General features: G+C 45.2%; 1 protein-coding gene across 5 annotated transcripts in view; it reads right to left on the bottom strand.

Annotated features, from left to right (window-relative positions):
- Nucleotides 1-17,329, bottom strand: part of LOC8039553 (basement membrane-specific heparan sulfate proteoglycan core protein) — a 430,543-nt gene that overhangs the window by 12,764 nt on the left and 400,450 nt on the right. For all 5 annotated transcript variants that reach the window (XM_040222261.3, XM_040505271.2, XM_040222262.3 and 2 more), the window contains 3 exons: nt 14,896-15,117; nt 8,048-8,295; nt 2,295-2,472 (listed from right to left, as the gene is read on the bottom strand). In XM_040222261.3, coding sequence (XP_040078195.1) covers nt 2,295-2,472; nt 8,048-8,295; nt 14,896-15,117 — 648 coding nt within the window. The remainder of the gene's footprint in view (nt 1-2,294; nt 2,473-8,047; nt 8,296-14,895; nt 15,118-17,329) is intronic.

Here is a 17,329-nt window from a genome sequence, read left to right as displayed (position 1 = left end):
TTTGCACGGTGGCGCTGAGCTTTGCCGCGTGTATTCGAAATAGCGTATGCATTAAATCGCGTATACCGTAAAGTTTTGTATGAACGCCCGTCCCTGAAAAATCGCCCCTCCAGTTTTTCGGGCTTAATATCCACAACATAAATATTCCAAAACATCAACCGCGCGATCTTCAGTATCGGCGCGTGTGACAAGCACGTTCGCCGCAGGTTCCCTCATGTCTATCGCACCGTGACACGTGAATCCGCAGCATTGGCAATCTGCGGCATCCGTTCCTGTGAAATGAAAAATTCCCAACTCGTTCCCACATTTTTTTTAATGCACTTTTTTCCCCCTGATTTGCGCACGCGATGTTTGTTCCTGTGACATCCGAGTTTGGAGCAGGTCCTTGCGTGCACTGTGAAGCGCGATAGAGCTGCGTCCGCGATCGGCTGCCGTGCCTGTGACAGCCGAGTGCATAAAGAATTCGCGTGCTTATCACCAATTTAATAAAAATTTGCTGCCGCATCCCCGAATATTATCCCATATTTATTGCCGTTTATATATATTTTTATTTTGAGTGGGCATTTTTGTTTTAGGACTTCACGGTATATAAAGGTACCTAGAAGCTTACTGGCATGTGTTCACATATCATCCAATCTCTAGAAAGAGCGACAACTCTTCTACAAAATTAAACATTTGGCATAATTTTATTATGCTGTTTTAGTCTTTAGGGTGTTTGCTTCGCTGAGATCGCTTCTGTGCTCTTCAGCTTCATTTGTAAGCACACGTTTTGTCACTCACTTTTCCTCACAAACTCCTAAACAAGTTTTTTTTTTTTTTTTTTTTATTCTATTCAGTCATGCTTGTTCTAGTAAGGATTCAAGTGCATATGTATGAGCAGGGATGATACAATGAAGTTTTTAATATTTTTCATTTGTCCTTTTATCAGATAGAGTAGATTTGTATTCTGCTAACTTGAGTGTTGAAATACATTTGTGTTTGCTAAACAGGGACTTGGAACAAACTTGTATATCCTAATAAATTAAAAATGTAGTCAGTAAGTATTGGGATTTATTACATAGTACCATACAACAGCATCTTAAAATGGTTTTGTTTTCAACTTCTGGAACTTGTGATTTGGACCGTTAAATAGGAACAATGTTTTGTTTTCATGAGGCTTAAGTTGTGCTTCTTTTGTTGACTTTCCCTTCTATTGGAAATTCATAAGAGGAACCAACCCGCTACCAGGACAGTTCTCAATAGCTGCTATTCAGATGAATTGCAATTACGCTGTTTACTTTTTTTGCTATGGGATGGCTTATATTCAGGGAAAGGGTATGTTTGGAAATGGTTCTGGAACATTACATTGAGATGCTTTTTTGTTTTGATATTTTTTTGTATTTAGAAAAACACCTCCACGTGTATAGCCCCAAGTTTGACCTGGGTGACCAGATCCAAGATTTACTTATGCCGCTACGAAAGTAGACTTTTGTGGCTCCCGAGCTGCTCCAAATGAGGTTTTACTGCTCCAAAGCTGCTCCAAAGGGACATCTTTGCTGCTCTCAGACCCGCTACAAAAACCTGAAGCTTGCTTCCACCCCCGTTTTTTGGAAAATAGTGATCTTGAAATCTACATGTATTTTGCTTTTGATTCTGCCAAGTTTCATATTTTGAAGATTAATATTTGAGTCATAATATCACTTTATAATATCTATATAAGCTGAAATTGCACTGAAGCTGATGCTAAAACACTTCCTCAAAACACAAATTTTGGACTCCATACAAATTTTCAGGAGGGATGTCTCAGTATCCAGGGCAGACAGAAAGATAACTTTTTAGCACCATGTATGTAACTAAATGTGCAAAGCATGCAATGTTGGAAGCAGATTTTTTGATTTGGTGTAGGAAAATTTTTAACTGAAATAAAGTTTTTTTGTTTGGTAGATACACACTGAGCATTGAACTTCAATGTGTTGTAAAGTCACTAACAATGGTTCAATCTAGAAAGTACTTCCAACATTAAATTCTTTATCATTTGTAGTATCTGACTAGATGTTAAAACATTCTTTTTTAAAAATGATTCTTCTGTTTTTGGAAACAAATTCTGGTTCATTATAATTATCCTAGGGAGTAACCTGCTAATTAAAAAGAATAACTGATATCTAAAATCAGCTCAAAAGTCTGAACAAGGTTATGCTGTTTCATTGGGATTGGCCAAAAAAATAGGAAAAAAAGCCCCAAGACCAGTGTACCCCCAAAAGCTCTGTGTGGTTTGCATTGCAAGAATGGAAATCACGTTGGTCTCGGCACATTACCACTGTATCCAGCCTTGCAGATGCACTCGAAGTCGTCGGTCTTGGGACCCCTCTCTCGGCACATGCCGTGGTTCTGGCAAGGATTCTTTTCGCAGGGGGCCCTGCCACCGCAGTCGTCCACATTGGATGAGTCTACCACTGCTCCCACCAGGTCCATCTTCACATTGTTCACCTCAATCTGAGAAAAAGAAACGAAATAAAACATTTGCATTTGGACAGCTTAAAATTGGGCCACCTTCGAGGCATGGTGACACTAGTTAACGCTACAGATGAGACGCAATATGACTGCTAGCCTCGGCTCTTTGATGCGCATTACACAGTGGTGACACATGACCACATGCCGGCACAATGCTCAGCCAGATCGCAACAAGCAGGGGTGGGGGTGAACCCAAGATCCTCAAGTTCTGTAGCACAAGCTTTCACTTCGCATGCTCCGAGTTGTGAAATAAGGCCGCACCTGTCACTGCTTGTGCATCGATGAATGAAACACAAGTGTTAGGTATACAAAGCAGTTATATCAAAATGGAAGTTGACTCTCGATAAAGGCTATATCAGAAAGAAAAAAGAAAAGAAAACCAGTAGACAGTCTTTGACACCCTAAAAAAATCATCTAAATTTTCATCGAACAAAATGTTAAAATATGGTGTTAAGATAGCACCTGATTATTTTTTCACTGCATATTTGTATATTTGCTAGAAAAGAAACCACTTCAGACCAAAACCAGTGGACCAGTGCGAGGAAGCGCGGCGTCGGACTGTGGAAGTTACTCAAGTCGTTTCTGTCTTAGCAACTCTGCGTTCGAAGTTGATTATTGACTCGCTTTCAGTGTTTCAGTAGTCACAAAAATTGTCTAATAAATCTTATTATTCTGTATTTATGAATATATGTCTTAAGGCAGCTTAATACAGTAAACTTTCAATAATACTAACAATTAAAAAAGTTTTGGTTGTCCCGCTATGTTTTTAATGTATTTATAAATCGCTTTGAATGGCGTTTTCGTGCAATTCATATTTTTTGTTCTCGCGGCTCCATTGAGCGTGCTTCTTACCGAGCACCAGTGTACTGCAGAAAAGTGACATCCACGAAGCTCGCTTCCGTAGGTGTTGCTTATCCGCAGTGCACCGGTGCTCAGTCAGAAGCACGCTGAACGGGGCTGATAGTTCACAATAGACAACTTTTTTGGATGAAGAAACTTGATTCTGTTTTGAGGTGTCATCTGCTGTCTAAAAGTCCACGATAGAGAACATTTTTGAGAAATAAATAAATTTGTCTCTTTCACCAATGTTTCATGCGTTGCATAATTGCTTATGATTAGTAGGCCTGTATTGGCGAGGAAATTGAACAATAGGGGGCAGTTTCATTATCATCATCATCATCATCATAAACAATTGCTGTGTGGCAAACAGCTGCGACGCCAGCACTCACCTAGCGTATGCTGCATAGTTTCCGCGCCCGCTGAATATTTGTTTGTATCGAATGGTGCGCACTTCCTGCGTACTGCACTGCTCGAAGCATGCTTTTTGAACCGGGGATATGCAGCGCGGAGGACTGCAGCACGTACGTGACGATGTGAATACTGTCCAACGTCGGCTCTAGTGCAACGCTGCACTTAATGACATGATTGCAGTTGAGCAAGTCCTCTCCTTCAAGGAGACACTGCTGGCTTCCGCCGATGTTGTTCATGATTGTTGCAGGAGACAGGGTAACAGAAAAATGAAGTGCATGTTTTGTGAATTATTCAGAAAAAATGAGACATTTACAAATCTCTAATACAAAACTAGAGCGCAGCTCTTGAGGAGGAGGGGAGGGTATGCCCCTTCTCCCCTCCTTCTCTCCTCTCCATCCTCCTTTCCCTCTTCTTTCCGCTCTTCCCCTCCTCTCCCCTCCTCCTCCGTATCTTCCCCCCCTCCTCAGCACGCGACATCAATTTTCCCGCTAAATCCAGCAGAGAAACTGAATTTGTTCATAGGCGACGTGACACAGAGCCATGTGACGTCATTTTCCCTGCTAAATTTAGCGGGGAAACTGAAGTGGTGTTGAGGTCACGTGATGAAAATTTTTCTGGTAAATTCAGCGGAGAAACTGAATCTGTTCACAAGTGATGTGACACCAAGTCCATGTGACGTTAATTTCCCCGCTAAATTTAGGAAACTGAATTGGTGTTGAGGTCACGTGACATCAACTTTTCCTCTACATTTCGCGCGCTTACCTTGATGGAGACGCCGCGAAACCCAAAAACTGGCGCCTAAGAGCTGCACTCTAAAACACGGATGTTGTGCTGGCTACACACAATGCATTGCGCGCGGCCTACACGATGCGGCACGTGAGGGACGCAGGTATTTCCAGAGATTGGGGGGGGGGGGGGGGGGGCAAGGGCATTGTGAAATAACCATCTTAACTAGCAACAGGCGGGTCTTCAAGAACGACGGTGCCGAGAAATGGCGGTATGACTCAGAGCAACATTGGTTTGGTGTTAGTGGTTTGAGTTCAAGGTGGGAAATCTGTTTGCCAGAATGTTACTGCCACAGCCGATGAAGGAGTTAACACGAGGGGTGTAAAAAGGATGCCGACACGGTGCACTTTGCACCAGAGAGACCTTTTATGTAGTCAGGTTTGTCGAGCAAGCCATTCGATGCCACCGGGAGACAAAGAAACGTGTTTTGAAGTCTCTCGGCTGGGTTAGTATTTTGGACTGCGTTGGTAGGAATTTACTCTCGCGCATAATGTTTTTATCATGCTCGAGGATAATGTTTTGTCACTGCTCATTTCAATGTCATGTCATAACACCTGATAATTATAGCGTTCCGTGTGACTTCCTTGGCATAAAGTCGACAAAGCATCTCCGTGTACTTTGGAACGAAAGTGCCAAGTCTGTCATGAAAACAGGTCGCGTCTCATACAAGTAATTTGCACTAGCCTTTTCTTTTCAATGTGGGCCTCTTTGGACCCCTGAACGTCTTCGTTCAGGGGTCCGCATACGTTCAGCGATATGTTTTCTTCAGGACTGACACGCCGTGCGCCTCCAGTTGTCTCGGCAAAGTTGGACACGTTGCATTTGAATTTTTAAATGAATGTACAGTCTACACAATTATTCATTAAAACAACTTCAATATTTTTTATTTTTTTTCAGCTCGATAGGGTAGAAAGGAAAAGAAAACGCGGTGTTGCTAGTGTTGTGAACATACGTTTTACGGTAATGTTTTCTTCGAAATTATTACTTTAATAATAATACGATGGTAGCACAAGAACATTTGTACAAGTTTTATTTGTTCTATTTTTAATCTGAATACTTTAATTTATGTTTTGGGCATAAATAGTGCGTTTTAAAGCGAAGTACTCCCAGTCGCTCTATGTTTGGTACTAAATGGTGACCTGGCAACTATGTGCATCGCACGATGGGCTTTTGCTTTCACGTGTTGTCGCGTTTCGCCAGGTGGTGCGTCATGCGGAGCATCGCGCGGCACCCAGTTTCACTGCTCATGTGTCTCCTGCTTAATTGTCTAAATATTCCATATCCAATTTGCTTTGCTTTGAAGTGAATGCGTGATGGCATATAAACAAAATCAACCTCAGTTAATAATTTGAAAGGTTATCTTAAAAGCAACCATCATTTCCAGTGGCGTAGCCAGGATTTTATTTCGAGAGGGGTTCAACGGCATATCCCCCCCCCCCCTCATTGACGGAGGGTGCAGCTCGCAGACACGGATGCTCAGGCAAAAATTAGGGAGGCGCTGTTAAGATGAAACGGGTAACGCTGCATTGTCATTTTTCAAAACGGAGCAGACTTCATTTACAGGAATACGGGCGGGGTGGGTCACAGTTCTACTGTCGTCGTAATTGCGGCCCACCAACTTTAAAATCTGCCTCACAACACACAACTCCCTCCGCTTTTCGAAGCAGCACTGCATTCTTAATGCGTGAAGGCCAGACAAAGCACCAAGGATAGCTATACTTTCACACACACCAAACAAAATTACGCAGGAAAAACATTTTTTTTCGACACTGGAAAATTGGAGCAGCTGACCACGCACAAACACCAGGGGCCCATATTTAGGGCGAAGGTAATTCTGAACAATCACAAAACCAAAATCTATTATCTACTAAAGGTTTAACAAATTCATGCTGCAGAACCAGATGCCGAAGGAAAGAGTATTATCTTTGCTAAGCCGTTTTATCTTGCAGCGTGGTCCAAAGGCAGCAGCAGCATATACTCGGGGTAAGGAGAAGTCGTCAGTCCGAACTCGTCGTTCTGTCACTCAAAGAAATGTCATGACGCACCACAAAGAAACTACACGCCGAATGTGGAAAGGAACTTGACTAGCCTTGCGCCTGTGCGTAGTGAGAATATGAAGGCTTGTCTCTTCAAGTTTCTGATGTTCCGTGCAACGAAGAGATTAAGCTAATAGTAATAAAGGACTGCATCGGATGCCACTTTGACGTACAAAGCAGAAAGCAAGACGGACTTCATCGCATCCGTGAGTGACGACTTTCGCAAAGTGAGGGAAACGTCGCCAAAATTAGGGAAATTTTAGGCGCCCAACGCAAGAGGGAGAAACGTGAAGCGCCCGTCATGTCTGCGGTATGCAGGCGGTCGCCCTCTGTCCAGAGGCCCTATTTCAGAACGTCCATCATCTCCTCAAGACCCTAGTGGCTCTGCCCTTAACAACGGCGGAAGCTGAGCGCTCGTTCTCTTCACTACGACGGTTGAAAGCATACCCGAGAGCTTCTACCTCGAGTGAGCGACTGCTCGATCTATACTTCGTTTCAGCTTAATTCCAGACGCAGCCGATGCTACAGGCACGGCCACTCGATTAGAACTCCCCCTATAGACGTGAACATGTGGCCCTGAACAGTGCTTTCACCGCACGAGCGCGTGTGCGTGGCAGGGACGCTGAAAGCCCGGAGCTCGCACTTGTAGCATCGGCTACGTCTGGACCTAAGCTGAAACGAAGTATAGCGTTTTTGAATGTTCACTGCGACATTAAAGTTCTAGCGGAGGACGTCCGGGATATTATTTCTTCCGTGAACGCAGGTGGCTTCATTTTAATGTGTAGGCGCTTGGCATAAATGAGATGATAAAGAGAACCTGTAAATTGCATTTTAACATAACTAGTCACAGTTACTTTTTTATTTGCGGTAATTTTTAGTCGAAAGCACGTATCTCTAATCACGAAAGGTGTGCGTGAGCGCAGCACCACCCGTTGCTTACAGTGCGATTGTTATTTTACAATTCATTTATTATTCCTTACATCACTGACATTGTTTTATATTATTACCGTGTGTTTGTTTTATCATGTTCACATTGGTTTGATTGAACAGTGTATTTCAGTGAGGAAAGTTTGTCATACTGTATCTGCGTTGAAATTGCCATCCTTCACCCCACAAATGTTTTGAAATATATATCTGAGATCAAGTTCTGCATCTCATCGAATGAACATAATTTGAGCCTTTTCTACCCCACAAACAATTTTTCCAAAAGTCGTTGGAGATGGTCCATGCTCCCCCGTTGCTCCGTGCCTCGTGCAAAACCGACAACGTGAGCAGGGGAGCGAGCGGGCCCCGTTGGGGGTAGGGGGTAGCTTTGGCATTTCGGGAGGGGTTCCGACCCCCCAAACCCCCCCCTCTGCCTACGTCATTGATCATTTCTACCAATGCTCTAAAAACAACATTCGAACAGCTGAATTCTGGAGTTAATAGCATCTCAAGTTTTAGCAGTACCACAACGCTAGAAAAGCATGAGAGGCCATACTCACATGTGCGACGCACCCTTCGAAGCCGTGCGAGACGCCTGCGTCTGGGTGCACCTTGATCTTCTGCTTGTCGACGCCCCCCACGTACATGGGAATGTTGAGATTGACACCCCGCGTGTGGCCCGGCGAACGCCCCGTGGCTTTGTGGCCGTCGTTCACAACCAGGGCTCCGTCCTGGGCTTCCCTCGATGCCGCCACAGTGATCCATTCATTTGGGTGGAGCTTCTCCGGGTGCCGAATCACTGCAGGCCCTGGCAAGTGAAAACAACACATTCAGTTCTCCAACCCCGATGCCCAGACAGTGCTGCCGATTTAGGGGTTTTCCCCACTAATTCTAGCCTTGCTGGAGAGAAAGAGATCCACCTCTTTTGGCAGAAGTGGTGCGCTCTATCGGAGGATTACCTTGATAGAAAACTGAACTGAATCACTGCAGGAAGGAGGGGGAAGAAGCTCTTTTGTACTAACTTGCGGGTGAAACATAAGCCCCAATTGGCACAAAAACAGTGTCCCTGGAGCTGAATCTAGGTGACTGTAGCTGAATAGAGCTCACAGGATCTAGTGTCCTTGCTTGAAAGAATGTTTGCACCCGCTCGTGTTACACCCACGCATCTTAAAGGGACCATGAAATGATTTTAAAATCGAATTTCATCCACCGCACGTCGTAAAAGGTGTGAAAAGAAACACAAAAACACAAAAATAGGGAGCCAAGAAAAATTATTTGCTATAGAACTTTTAAAAGAAAACTAAACTCTTTTGCGCCTTCTTTCCTTCGCCTTTTCACTACGATGCATCCGCGGAAACGGGGCACGTCAGCCGAATCCAAGTCGCCTATTGGATAAGAGCCTACCTCACCAGCACCGCGATCGTAAACAATAAATAGCCGACGAATGTTTCCTAAAAGTTTTGTTAATATTCAGATCCACATTTTGTAGCATAATTAGAGATGTGTGGCGAAAATTGCCAAATTTGGTAATGCTGAGAGCCAATCGCCATCTATCATGTGGTAAACGAAGCAACTACTGCGCGTGCGCAGTAGGGCAGGGCCGAGTTCAGTTACTTGGGTCGCGACGGCCGACAAACGTTTATTTCCTTTGATTTCCTTCCTCTCAAAACTCTGACTGACTGAACGTTTATTTTTCAATGTGTTCTTCTCGCGCGTGCAGACTTCAAGCAGCAAGAAAAAAAGTACTTAAAACAGACCACGACGAACAAGAACGCTGGCCAATCCACCGACTCCGATGAAGCGAGCTGCTAAGAATATAGGCCTAGCAGGCACTCTGACTTGGCGCAGCGTTGCTTCGTCGCAAGACTGTCTGCCTACGACCGGCTGGCGTGCTGAATGGAATATGCCCGCGCGATACCCTTGTGGACCCTTCTTGCATTATAGCGTGATCGTTGACTTCAATTTTAGATTAAGAGGTGAGGTCAATCTCTTCCCCTTGTTTTCCAAGGCAGTGTTGACGAACACTCGTCGAAAAGGGACTCTCGTCGATTCTATCTTCTTGTTTTGTGTGATATAGACCTGAAATAAACGCCGTATGGATTACCTTCGTAACACGGTGTGTACACTTTGTTATTGGTATGCCATTTTTATTCTGAGAGACTGCACGTCACTGTCGAGCTATAACAGTTCGTGGGAGGTATACGTGCAATGCCGGTCCGACCTTTCTTTACCGAGTGTCGCGTCAGTATCGAGTTGCAATCGTAAAAGATCGGTCCCGAAGCGCTTACCAACAGCGCGAATACAGCACTTCCATCAAACACACGCGTCCGCTCCGAGTGTGAACAGGTATTTACGTGGCTCTTGCTGACACTCGTAGTTCAAACGTACCTTTTTTAACGTCGGCTCGCTCCTGCATCTCCGAGGCCGCAAAAAACGCCGCGGCATTTTGTTTCCATCTACGTCGCTTTGCAAACGACTGACTCGAGCCGCCTTTTACCAACAATGACAGTCGGGTTGACTTCTGGAGTCTTCACCGGAAGACTCGCTGCACTTAGGCGCCGATTCAGAAAATACGTCGGCGACATCAGCGCAGTAAAACCTACCGGCGCACCCCAACTCGTCGTTGCCAAAGCTCCCATTCTCCTACTGCCGAGACAACTTCCGGTTCCGGAAACAGCGTACGTCACGGCTTGTTTTGCGGTCAGTGTGAGAGAAAGAAAAAGTCGATATTTCATTAATTTTTTGTGTAGAAGTTAAAAAACCGAGACGAAAACGGATGCCTGTTCGGCATTCAGTGAACATTGACGGTTTAATGTAAAAGTTATCTGGAAAAAGTAAAAAGGTAATTTCATGGTCCCTTTAATATTGAAAAACCCTCAAACCGGGAACTCAAGAAAGGGTGGATCGACATTTCACGGGCTCCGGGACGTTCAGTGGTTTTCCGAGTCATGCTTTCTAGGGGGCTAAGACCCAAACATGGCCCAATCAAATTGCAAACAAGTGAAGGGCATCTGGTATGCTTCAGCAAAGGACATTAGCTTAAGCCACCCCTGAATCTTTTACCTGCAACCAAATGCCAGTTAGAGCAGGACCTTGATAGGTTTTACAGCGGAGCTGTTAAGGGGTAGGTTCTGCAGGATCGTGTCTGGTACCAAACAAATGTCGACACAAAACCCTGGACAGCTACCGCCATCTATGAGCGACGGCGGCAACCAGACAACCGGCTTGCCAGCCTCGCTCATAGATGGCGGCAACCTTTCCAGCCTTTCCACTCTGGTTTTCACCAAAGTGGAAAGGCTGAATTTCTCTAGGCGTCGTACTAGATGTCTTTGAAGTCGTCCTAGACGTTGTCCTCGAAGTCGTCCTAGACGTTGTCCTCGAGGTCGTTCTAGACGTTGTCCTCGAGGTCGTCCTAGACGTTGTCCTCGAGGTCGTCCTAGACGTTGTCCTCGAGGTCGTCCTAGACGTTGTCCTCGAGGTCGTCCTAGAAGTCATTTTTTAGGTTGTCCTAGGCGTCGTCCTCGAGGTCATCCCAGAAGTCGTCCCAGAAGTCGTCCCAGAAGTCGTCCCAGAAGTCGTCCCAGAAGTCGTCCCTGAGGTCGTCCCTGAGGTCGTCCCAGAAGTCGTCCCAGAAGTCGTCCCAGAAGTCGTCCCAGAAGTCGTCCCTGAGGTCGTCCTAGATGTCGTCCCTGAGGTCGTCCCTGAGGTCGTCCCTGAGGTCGTCCTAGATGTCGTCCTAGATGTCGTCCTAGATGTCGTCCTAGATGTCGTCCTAGATGTCGTCCTAGATGTCGTCCTAGATGTCGTCCTAGATGTCGTCCTAGATGTCGTCCTAGATGTCGTCCTAGATGTCGTCCTAGATGTCGTCCTAGATGTCGTCCTAGATGTCGTCCTAGATGTCGTCCTAGATGTCGTCCTAGATGTCGTCCTCTAGGCGTCGTCCTTGAGGTCATCCCACCATAGTGCAGCTTCGCTAGTCTTCCTTCTTCACCAGAATGGAAAGGCTGAAAGTTTTTTTTCAGGAAAGTGCGGTAGAAGCTACGATTAGAAAAACGTAATAAGCCATACCGCTTTTGGGGGCCTACAGCTGAGAGAGGAAGCAACTGATCCGGACTTTTGCAGCAGCGAAAAATTATCATATATTTATTCAAATACAGATAAACTTTTCACTGCAAACTGCTATTTAAAATTAGGGGTCTATCTACAATCGTAATCAAAGAATGTTGGCTTATATAAGAGTGAGCGCAAATCAAGAGCCGATCGACCTAACTCCGATGCTGCTCTGCGTCAGCTGCTGCGCCGAAAGGGGTGTCCAAACAGGATTCTTCAGAGCGCGTGAAGCGAAACTTCACCGCCATATGAAGGGAAAGCTGTCCGTCTTCTGTTTGGACATCCACCAGGCAAACATCATGGCTTTCCTCCTTGCCTCCTCCGCTCTTTTTTTATGTCACCTGTGACCTGCCAATAGTGTGCCTGTTGCCTGTCCACCTGTTCTGCTCGTGCCTCGCCCTCGTTTACTTTCCTTTCCTGTTTTCAGGACTTGCAAGAACAGCAGAGGGCTTGAGCGATTGACGGACAGCCAACAGAATGTGCGAGTGGCTGTCTTGATCCATGTGATGAGCATGCTCTAGGCTAGTGGTTCGCAAATGGGGGTCTGCGAAGGCATTCTAGGGGTCTGAAAAACCCTGCCTCATCAGTAAAGCCTGGCAATAAAAGTTGCATTTTTTCAGATTGAGAAGAAATGTTTCAGTTTTCGGGCGAGCTTTCTAGTGTGTATGTCAATTCACAACTCCAACGCCCTATAGGTGGCGGGGCGGTAGTTCCAAGATGGCGGACGAGACGGGGATAGATTCTTCAGGATATCCCAGGCGCCTGCTCGCGCTGACGCTGTTCAGCGCGCTTAAAATGCTTTATTTGTCCACAAATGTGAAGCGGTTAGGGAGGGATCATATTACAGGTGACGGAGATGCTAATGCACGTTAGGAAAACGAGCATGTTATTATTTAAAGGTTGCAGAAACCTCAAATTGCGAAGCTTTGTGGTGAGCGAGCGTGTTTTAGGCATCGGCCACGTTACTGTTTGTGGCAAAATATTTTTGTGGGTGATGAAGATATGTTTGCGCTTTGCCTGGCCATTAGTGCTCTAAAAGGAGAGCCGCGAGCGGTGACCGTCAAGCTTCGGAAGAGCAGCGTTCACTGTATTGGTGTCTTCGCGTCACAGCCTCACAACTCGCTGCTCACCGTCTCGGTTTTAGTGTACTGCAACACATAATCAAGCTGCTCTATGGTTATTGATAGAAAGTTTGTTACCGCAGGGCTATAGCCTGCGGTAACAAAATGGTACACCGCACGGTATACCGTGCGGTGTACCATTACCACCGCAAGCTCACGCTGCACCTTTGAAACACTATTTTCAGTGCGCTCCAGGAGCGTTGCCGTGCTCATTAGTCTAAAAAAAAAATGTTGTAGTTTTTACACCCCTTGTCACAAATTCGACACCTCAAAACTTCAGGTCGCCGTGCAGCCCACTGACGTCAAACTGACGGCCCCAACTTTTACGAGAGGCTTGACGACGGCGCAATATAAGATATTAAACAGCTGAAGTACGCATCAAAATGTACCGAAAAAAACAACAACAACAAAAAGAAACACTGAGGTTCTGCAGTAGGGCAAAAAAAAAGTGACTACTTTTTCTTTTTGCGGTCATTTACACTTACTTAAGCTATTTTAATAAGTTGCACAACTCTGCTTTCAAGCCGCTCGTGAAAGTTGGTAGCGCCGGTTGAACATCAGTGCGCTGTACGTCCAACTGAAGTTTAGGGATGTCGTACGCTATGCGAATACTGCCTATTAACATAATCGGCGTGTTTAGGGGTTTTATTTATTGCTCTATTACAAATAAATATTTTAATTTACCGTAAATTTTTGTACCGTGTTATTTGCAACATTGCGGTCCCTCTGGCCAAAACTGAGCGTTCTAAGCTCTCGTCACGAACGGCTGGCTAACACAGATGCACTTAAAATGCTTCGAGCATTTCTTTATTCGCTTTGTAATTACCTTAAAGCAAGTACGGGTATTCTGCCTTTTTAAAGTGCTTGGAATAAATAGTCATGTTCCTTGTAACGGGCTTAAAACACGAACCCATTCCCGATTTGTGTTGCTCGACATACCGTTGCACGACGAGTTTTCTCCTACTTATGGCAAAGAATAGACTTTTCGTAGACCGTACTATAGAGTTCTTCATCATTAGCGGGAGCGTCTTCAGTCACGTTGAGCACAGATTGAGCTGGCGGCCATGCACAAGACCAGAAATCCACAGCGTATGCGATACACGAAAAGTCGCTAATGAAATTAGACATCCCGGTCCTTCGTGCAACGCTGTTTCAAGGCGGAGCACAAGAATTGCTTTTTTAACGCGCTCACTTTTGTTTGTTAAAACGGCCTCGCGCATCAAGGCCGACAGTCCCTGCCACCGTTTCCGCGCCGCCGCCGCCGCTGCCGTCCCCGGTCCTCTGGTTCTCCGTTCGTCCGCGGGAGGGCGAGCAGCGCGCTGGAGTTGCGAATAGCAGAAGTCTACTTCGCATTAGCCCTTAGTTATATCCATTTATTAAACCATTATTATATTTAACCTATACCCTTCCCCTTCCTTCAACACGAACAGGGTCCTCCATCATCTCCAATGATCCACAAGGGGTCCGCGAAACATCGATGGTTGAGAATCACTGCTCTAGGCCTTCGTGAAGGACACTTCGGCAGACAGAAGCTTTCCCCACAGCAAAAATAACGGATGGAAGCAGACCGCCGCACATCATAGGGTTGTGTGGCTTCGCACATTTTGCAGTCACCGGTTTGGATGCGGCGCAAAAGAGAAAAGCTCCACACACACACGACTGTGCAAAGTGGTGAAGCTTGATGCATGTGTGCACCACGAGCGTGCTGTGTTTCGAGACTCTTAACTTCGAATTCCACACAAAAGGAAACTTGCACCAAGTCACTGAGCACAATAGAAGAGCGCACACTTGCTCCTCTGCCACGCTTCATAACTCGGTTATATTAGCACTAAGGCTGGGCACACAATTCTATATACCCACATTTTCAGGATTTAGTTTCATCAACCACAAATCACCACACAGATATGTATTAAGGTCAAAATGAGACCTAAAAATGTCAGGTTATCTCGTGATTGTGAAATTGCCAAACTTGAAATTGAAGAAAAAGTGTCCAGTACCAAATCATTAATGCAAAACAGAAAGTCGAATAGTCAAGTTCGACTGGGAGAAAAGCAGAATTTTCACTTGCACTAGCAAAAACGTAGTATCAATGGAATTGTGAGGCCAGGCTCATCAAGCATACCCTGTAAACTCTGGCTGTTTACATCTTCAAGTAACTTTGAAACTTTGGAACATACCCGATCCCGTGTCAAAACGGAATTCCACACTTCCATTGCGGATGCCAATGGATGTGAAGTCTCCCTTCTGATCAGGGTACTGGGCACAGTACACAAGCAGGCAGTCATCCAGGGTCCTAGGCTTGATCTTCATGTTCACTTTCAAGCTACTAAGGGAACCGTTGGGTGTCGGGTAGGCAACAAAGGCATCGTCCGCAAAGGCAGGCTCCACAATGGATATTTCTGAAAGACAAAAAAAATCAATGTTTTTATTTAGAACTATCAGCCTCGCACCTTTGCTTTTGTTGCATAAAGCGGTAGTAAGCGAGAAAAGGAAATCTAGTTTATATGCATGTAAAGCCCAACTTCAGCAAACAACTTTTACAACCAGCTAGGTTCGCATGTTTCTAACCCATCCTCTATGTCAAGGGTCTCCACACCCTCGCCCAGAGGCATTCCAGCGGGCCCGTGGAAAGATAAGCGCTCGCAAAAACAAAACAAAACAAAAATATGGTGCCACGATGCACTAGCTCTAAAAGTGAAAACAAAGCTGTCAGTAAGAGTGAGAAAGAACTGCATCAAAGCATGGGTTCTTCATGATGATTGAAAGCTGCGACTGTGGTTTGAAAAACGGAAACTCGTGAAGGAGAAAGAAAAAAGGACAGACAACGTCTCAGTTTGAGATGTCTGTCCCTTTTTCTTCCTCCTTCACGACAAACCACAGCCTCATGTTTCAATCATCATGTATAACTTACACCAGCTCACCTGCACTTGAACAGTTTTTCCATGGGTTCTTTGCCATATTACAGTGGAATCTCGTTAACTTGAAGCTGAGGGGGACCAGAACTTTGTTTGAATAATGCATAGTTTGAATTACCAGGAGTTTCCTCCCTAGAAACGCATAGGACGGGACCTGCATGTTAGATTGAATTATCCGCAAGTTTGAATTAAGAGTTTGAATTAATGAGATTCCATTATTTAATATATGTTAAATGTCATCACGAGCTTCACTATTAGTAGTCTCCTGTTTCAAGTCTATGTAGCTATGCTAATATTCCTTTGTGTTCTCATGTACATGAAGAACACAACATTTGACTTTTGTAGAAGATTCTGTAGTAGACAAAATATTGGTTTGGAGCAGCCACTGACGCTTTTGGAGCAGATGCCAACATCTGTTAGAATATCACTTTAAAATGAAAAAGTGATTGCATCTCTAAATGAGTTCATCTATGGTAATGATTAAGGGTTCCACTTTGATACTGGAGCATATTACTTATTACCTTTTGTGATAAGAATAGATAGGAAGCAAAAAGAACACAGAAACGCTCTGGTTAGAGTACCGTAGGTTCCAATTAAAATAAGTATTAAGAAATGATTGAAATATCCCTCCACTTTACGCTCCCCATTTTACACTCGGTAGTTTATTTAACAAGAAAATATAATTTCTGTAAAATGTCAGCAAGAACCAGCACACCCGCTAACAAGTCCATCAATAGAAACGCGTCCCCCAAGTTGTATGAACCTAACAAACTCAAGACTAATATCATAAACTGCAAAAACAACTACCCAGAAATATTATGAAAGACTTGCGCTTTAAAGGTGACACTGCTCTTTAAGGGATATTCACACGAGGGACGCTTTTCGGGGAGGGATGTGCGTGACATCAGTGATCGCAGGTACCAGCAGAACCCCCTCCTCAACCCCAGCATTCACACGAATGGCAGGGAGCCGAGAGGGATGTCAGTGTTATCGGACGTATTTAGCGGTTGCACTCTCGACAACAGGGCTCTGTGCACCCAGACGCAAGTAGACAAATGGAGGCACACAGGAAACTGTGATATGCGATTATGGCAACAGCACTGTTAGATGCAGAAGATGACGAACTGCTTCCTGCTAAAAGAAAGATGCTTCTTGAATCGGTAGACCCAACACCAAGGACGTGAAATCAAAAACCAGTTGTATGAGGAGAGGCCTCAGGATGGCATCGGTGACTATCGAAGACTCCTTCGGGTGGCTCGGACGGCATGTGCCACAGCACAAGCCACAACAAGTCGGGCGATCTCGATGCCACTGCCGATATCTCGCTGAGCAAAATCTGTACAGTTGCCAGACATGCGAACGAAGTACCGCCAATTGCAAAGAGATCCCATGCCGAGGGGTTTTTGCAGCCCGAGCAAAAGCTCCCCATCCCCCTGGGATGCCAACGTCCCAGCGTGGCTCTGTGCAAAAGCATGATGTTACCACGTGATGCGCATCTTGGGGAGCAAAGAGGGCATTTCTCCCCCGTGTGAATACCCCTTAGCGACGTTGAAACCAGAGTTTATTTTATTTATTTATTTATTTGATACGTGCCCACAAACAGCATGACGCCTTTAGCTTGGTGCTGTCAAAGTTCGCCGCTCGTTCGATCGACAGCTGCTTGGGAACTACCGTGACTACCGTATGTATCCAAATA

Source organism: Ixodes scapularis, unplaced genomic scaffold (assembly GCF_016920785.2).
Source record: "Ixodes scapularis isolate PalLabHiFi unplaced genomic scaffold, ASM1692078v2 PGA_scaffold1__304_contigs__length_218370807, whole genome shotgun sequence".
In the NCBI taxonomy this organism is placed as follows: Eukaryota; Metazoa; Arthropoda; class Arachnida; order Ixodida; family Ixodidae; genus Ixodes; species Ixodes scapularis.
Note: the sequence above shows the minus strand (reverse complement) of the source record. Positions and strands in the feature narration are given on the sequence as shown.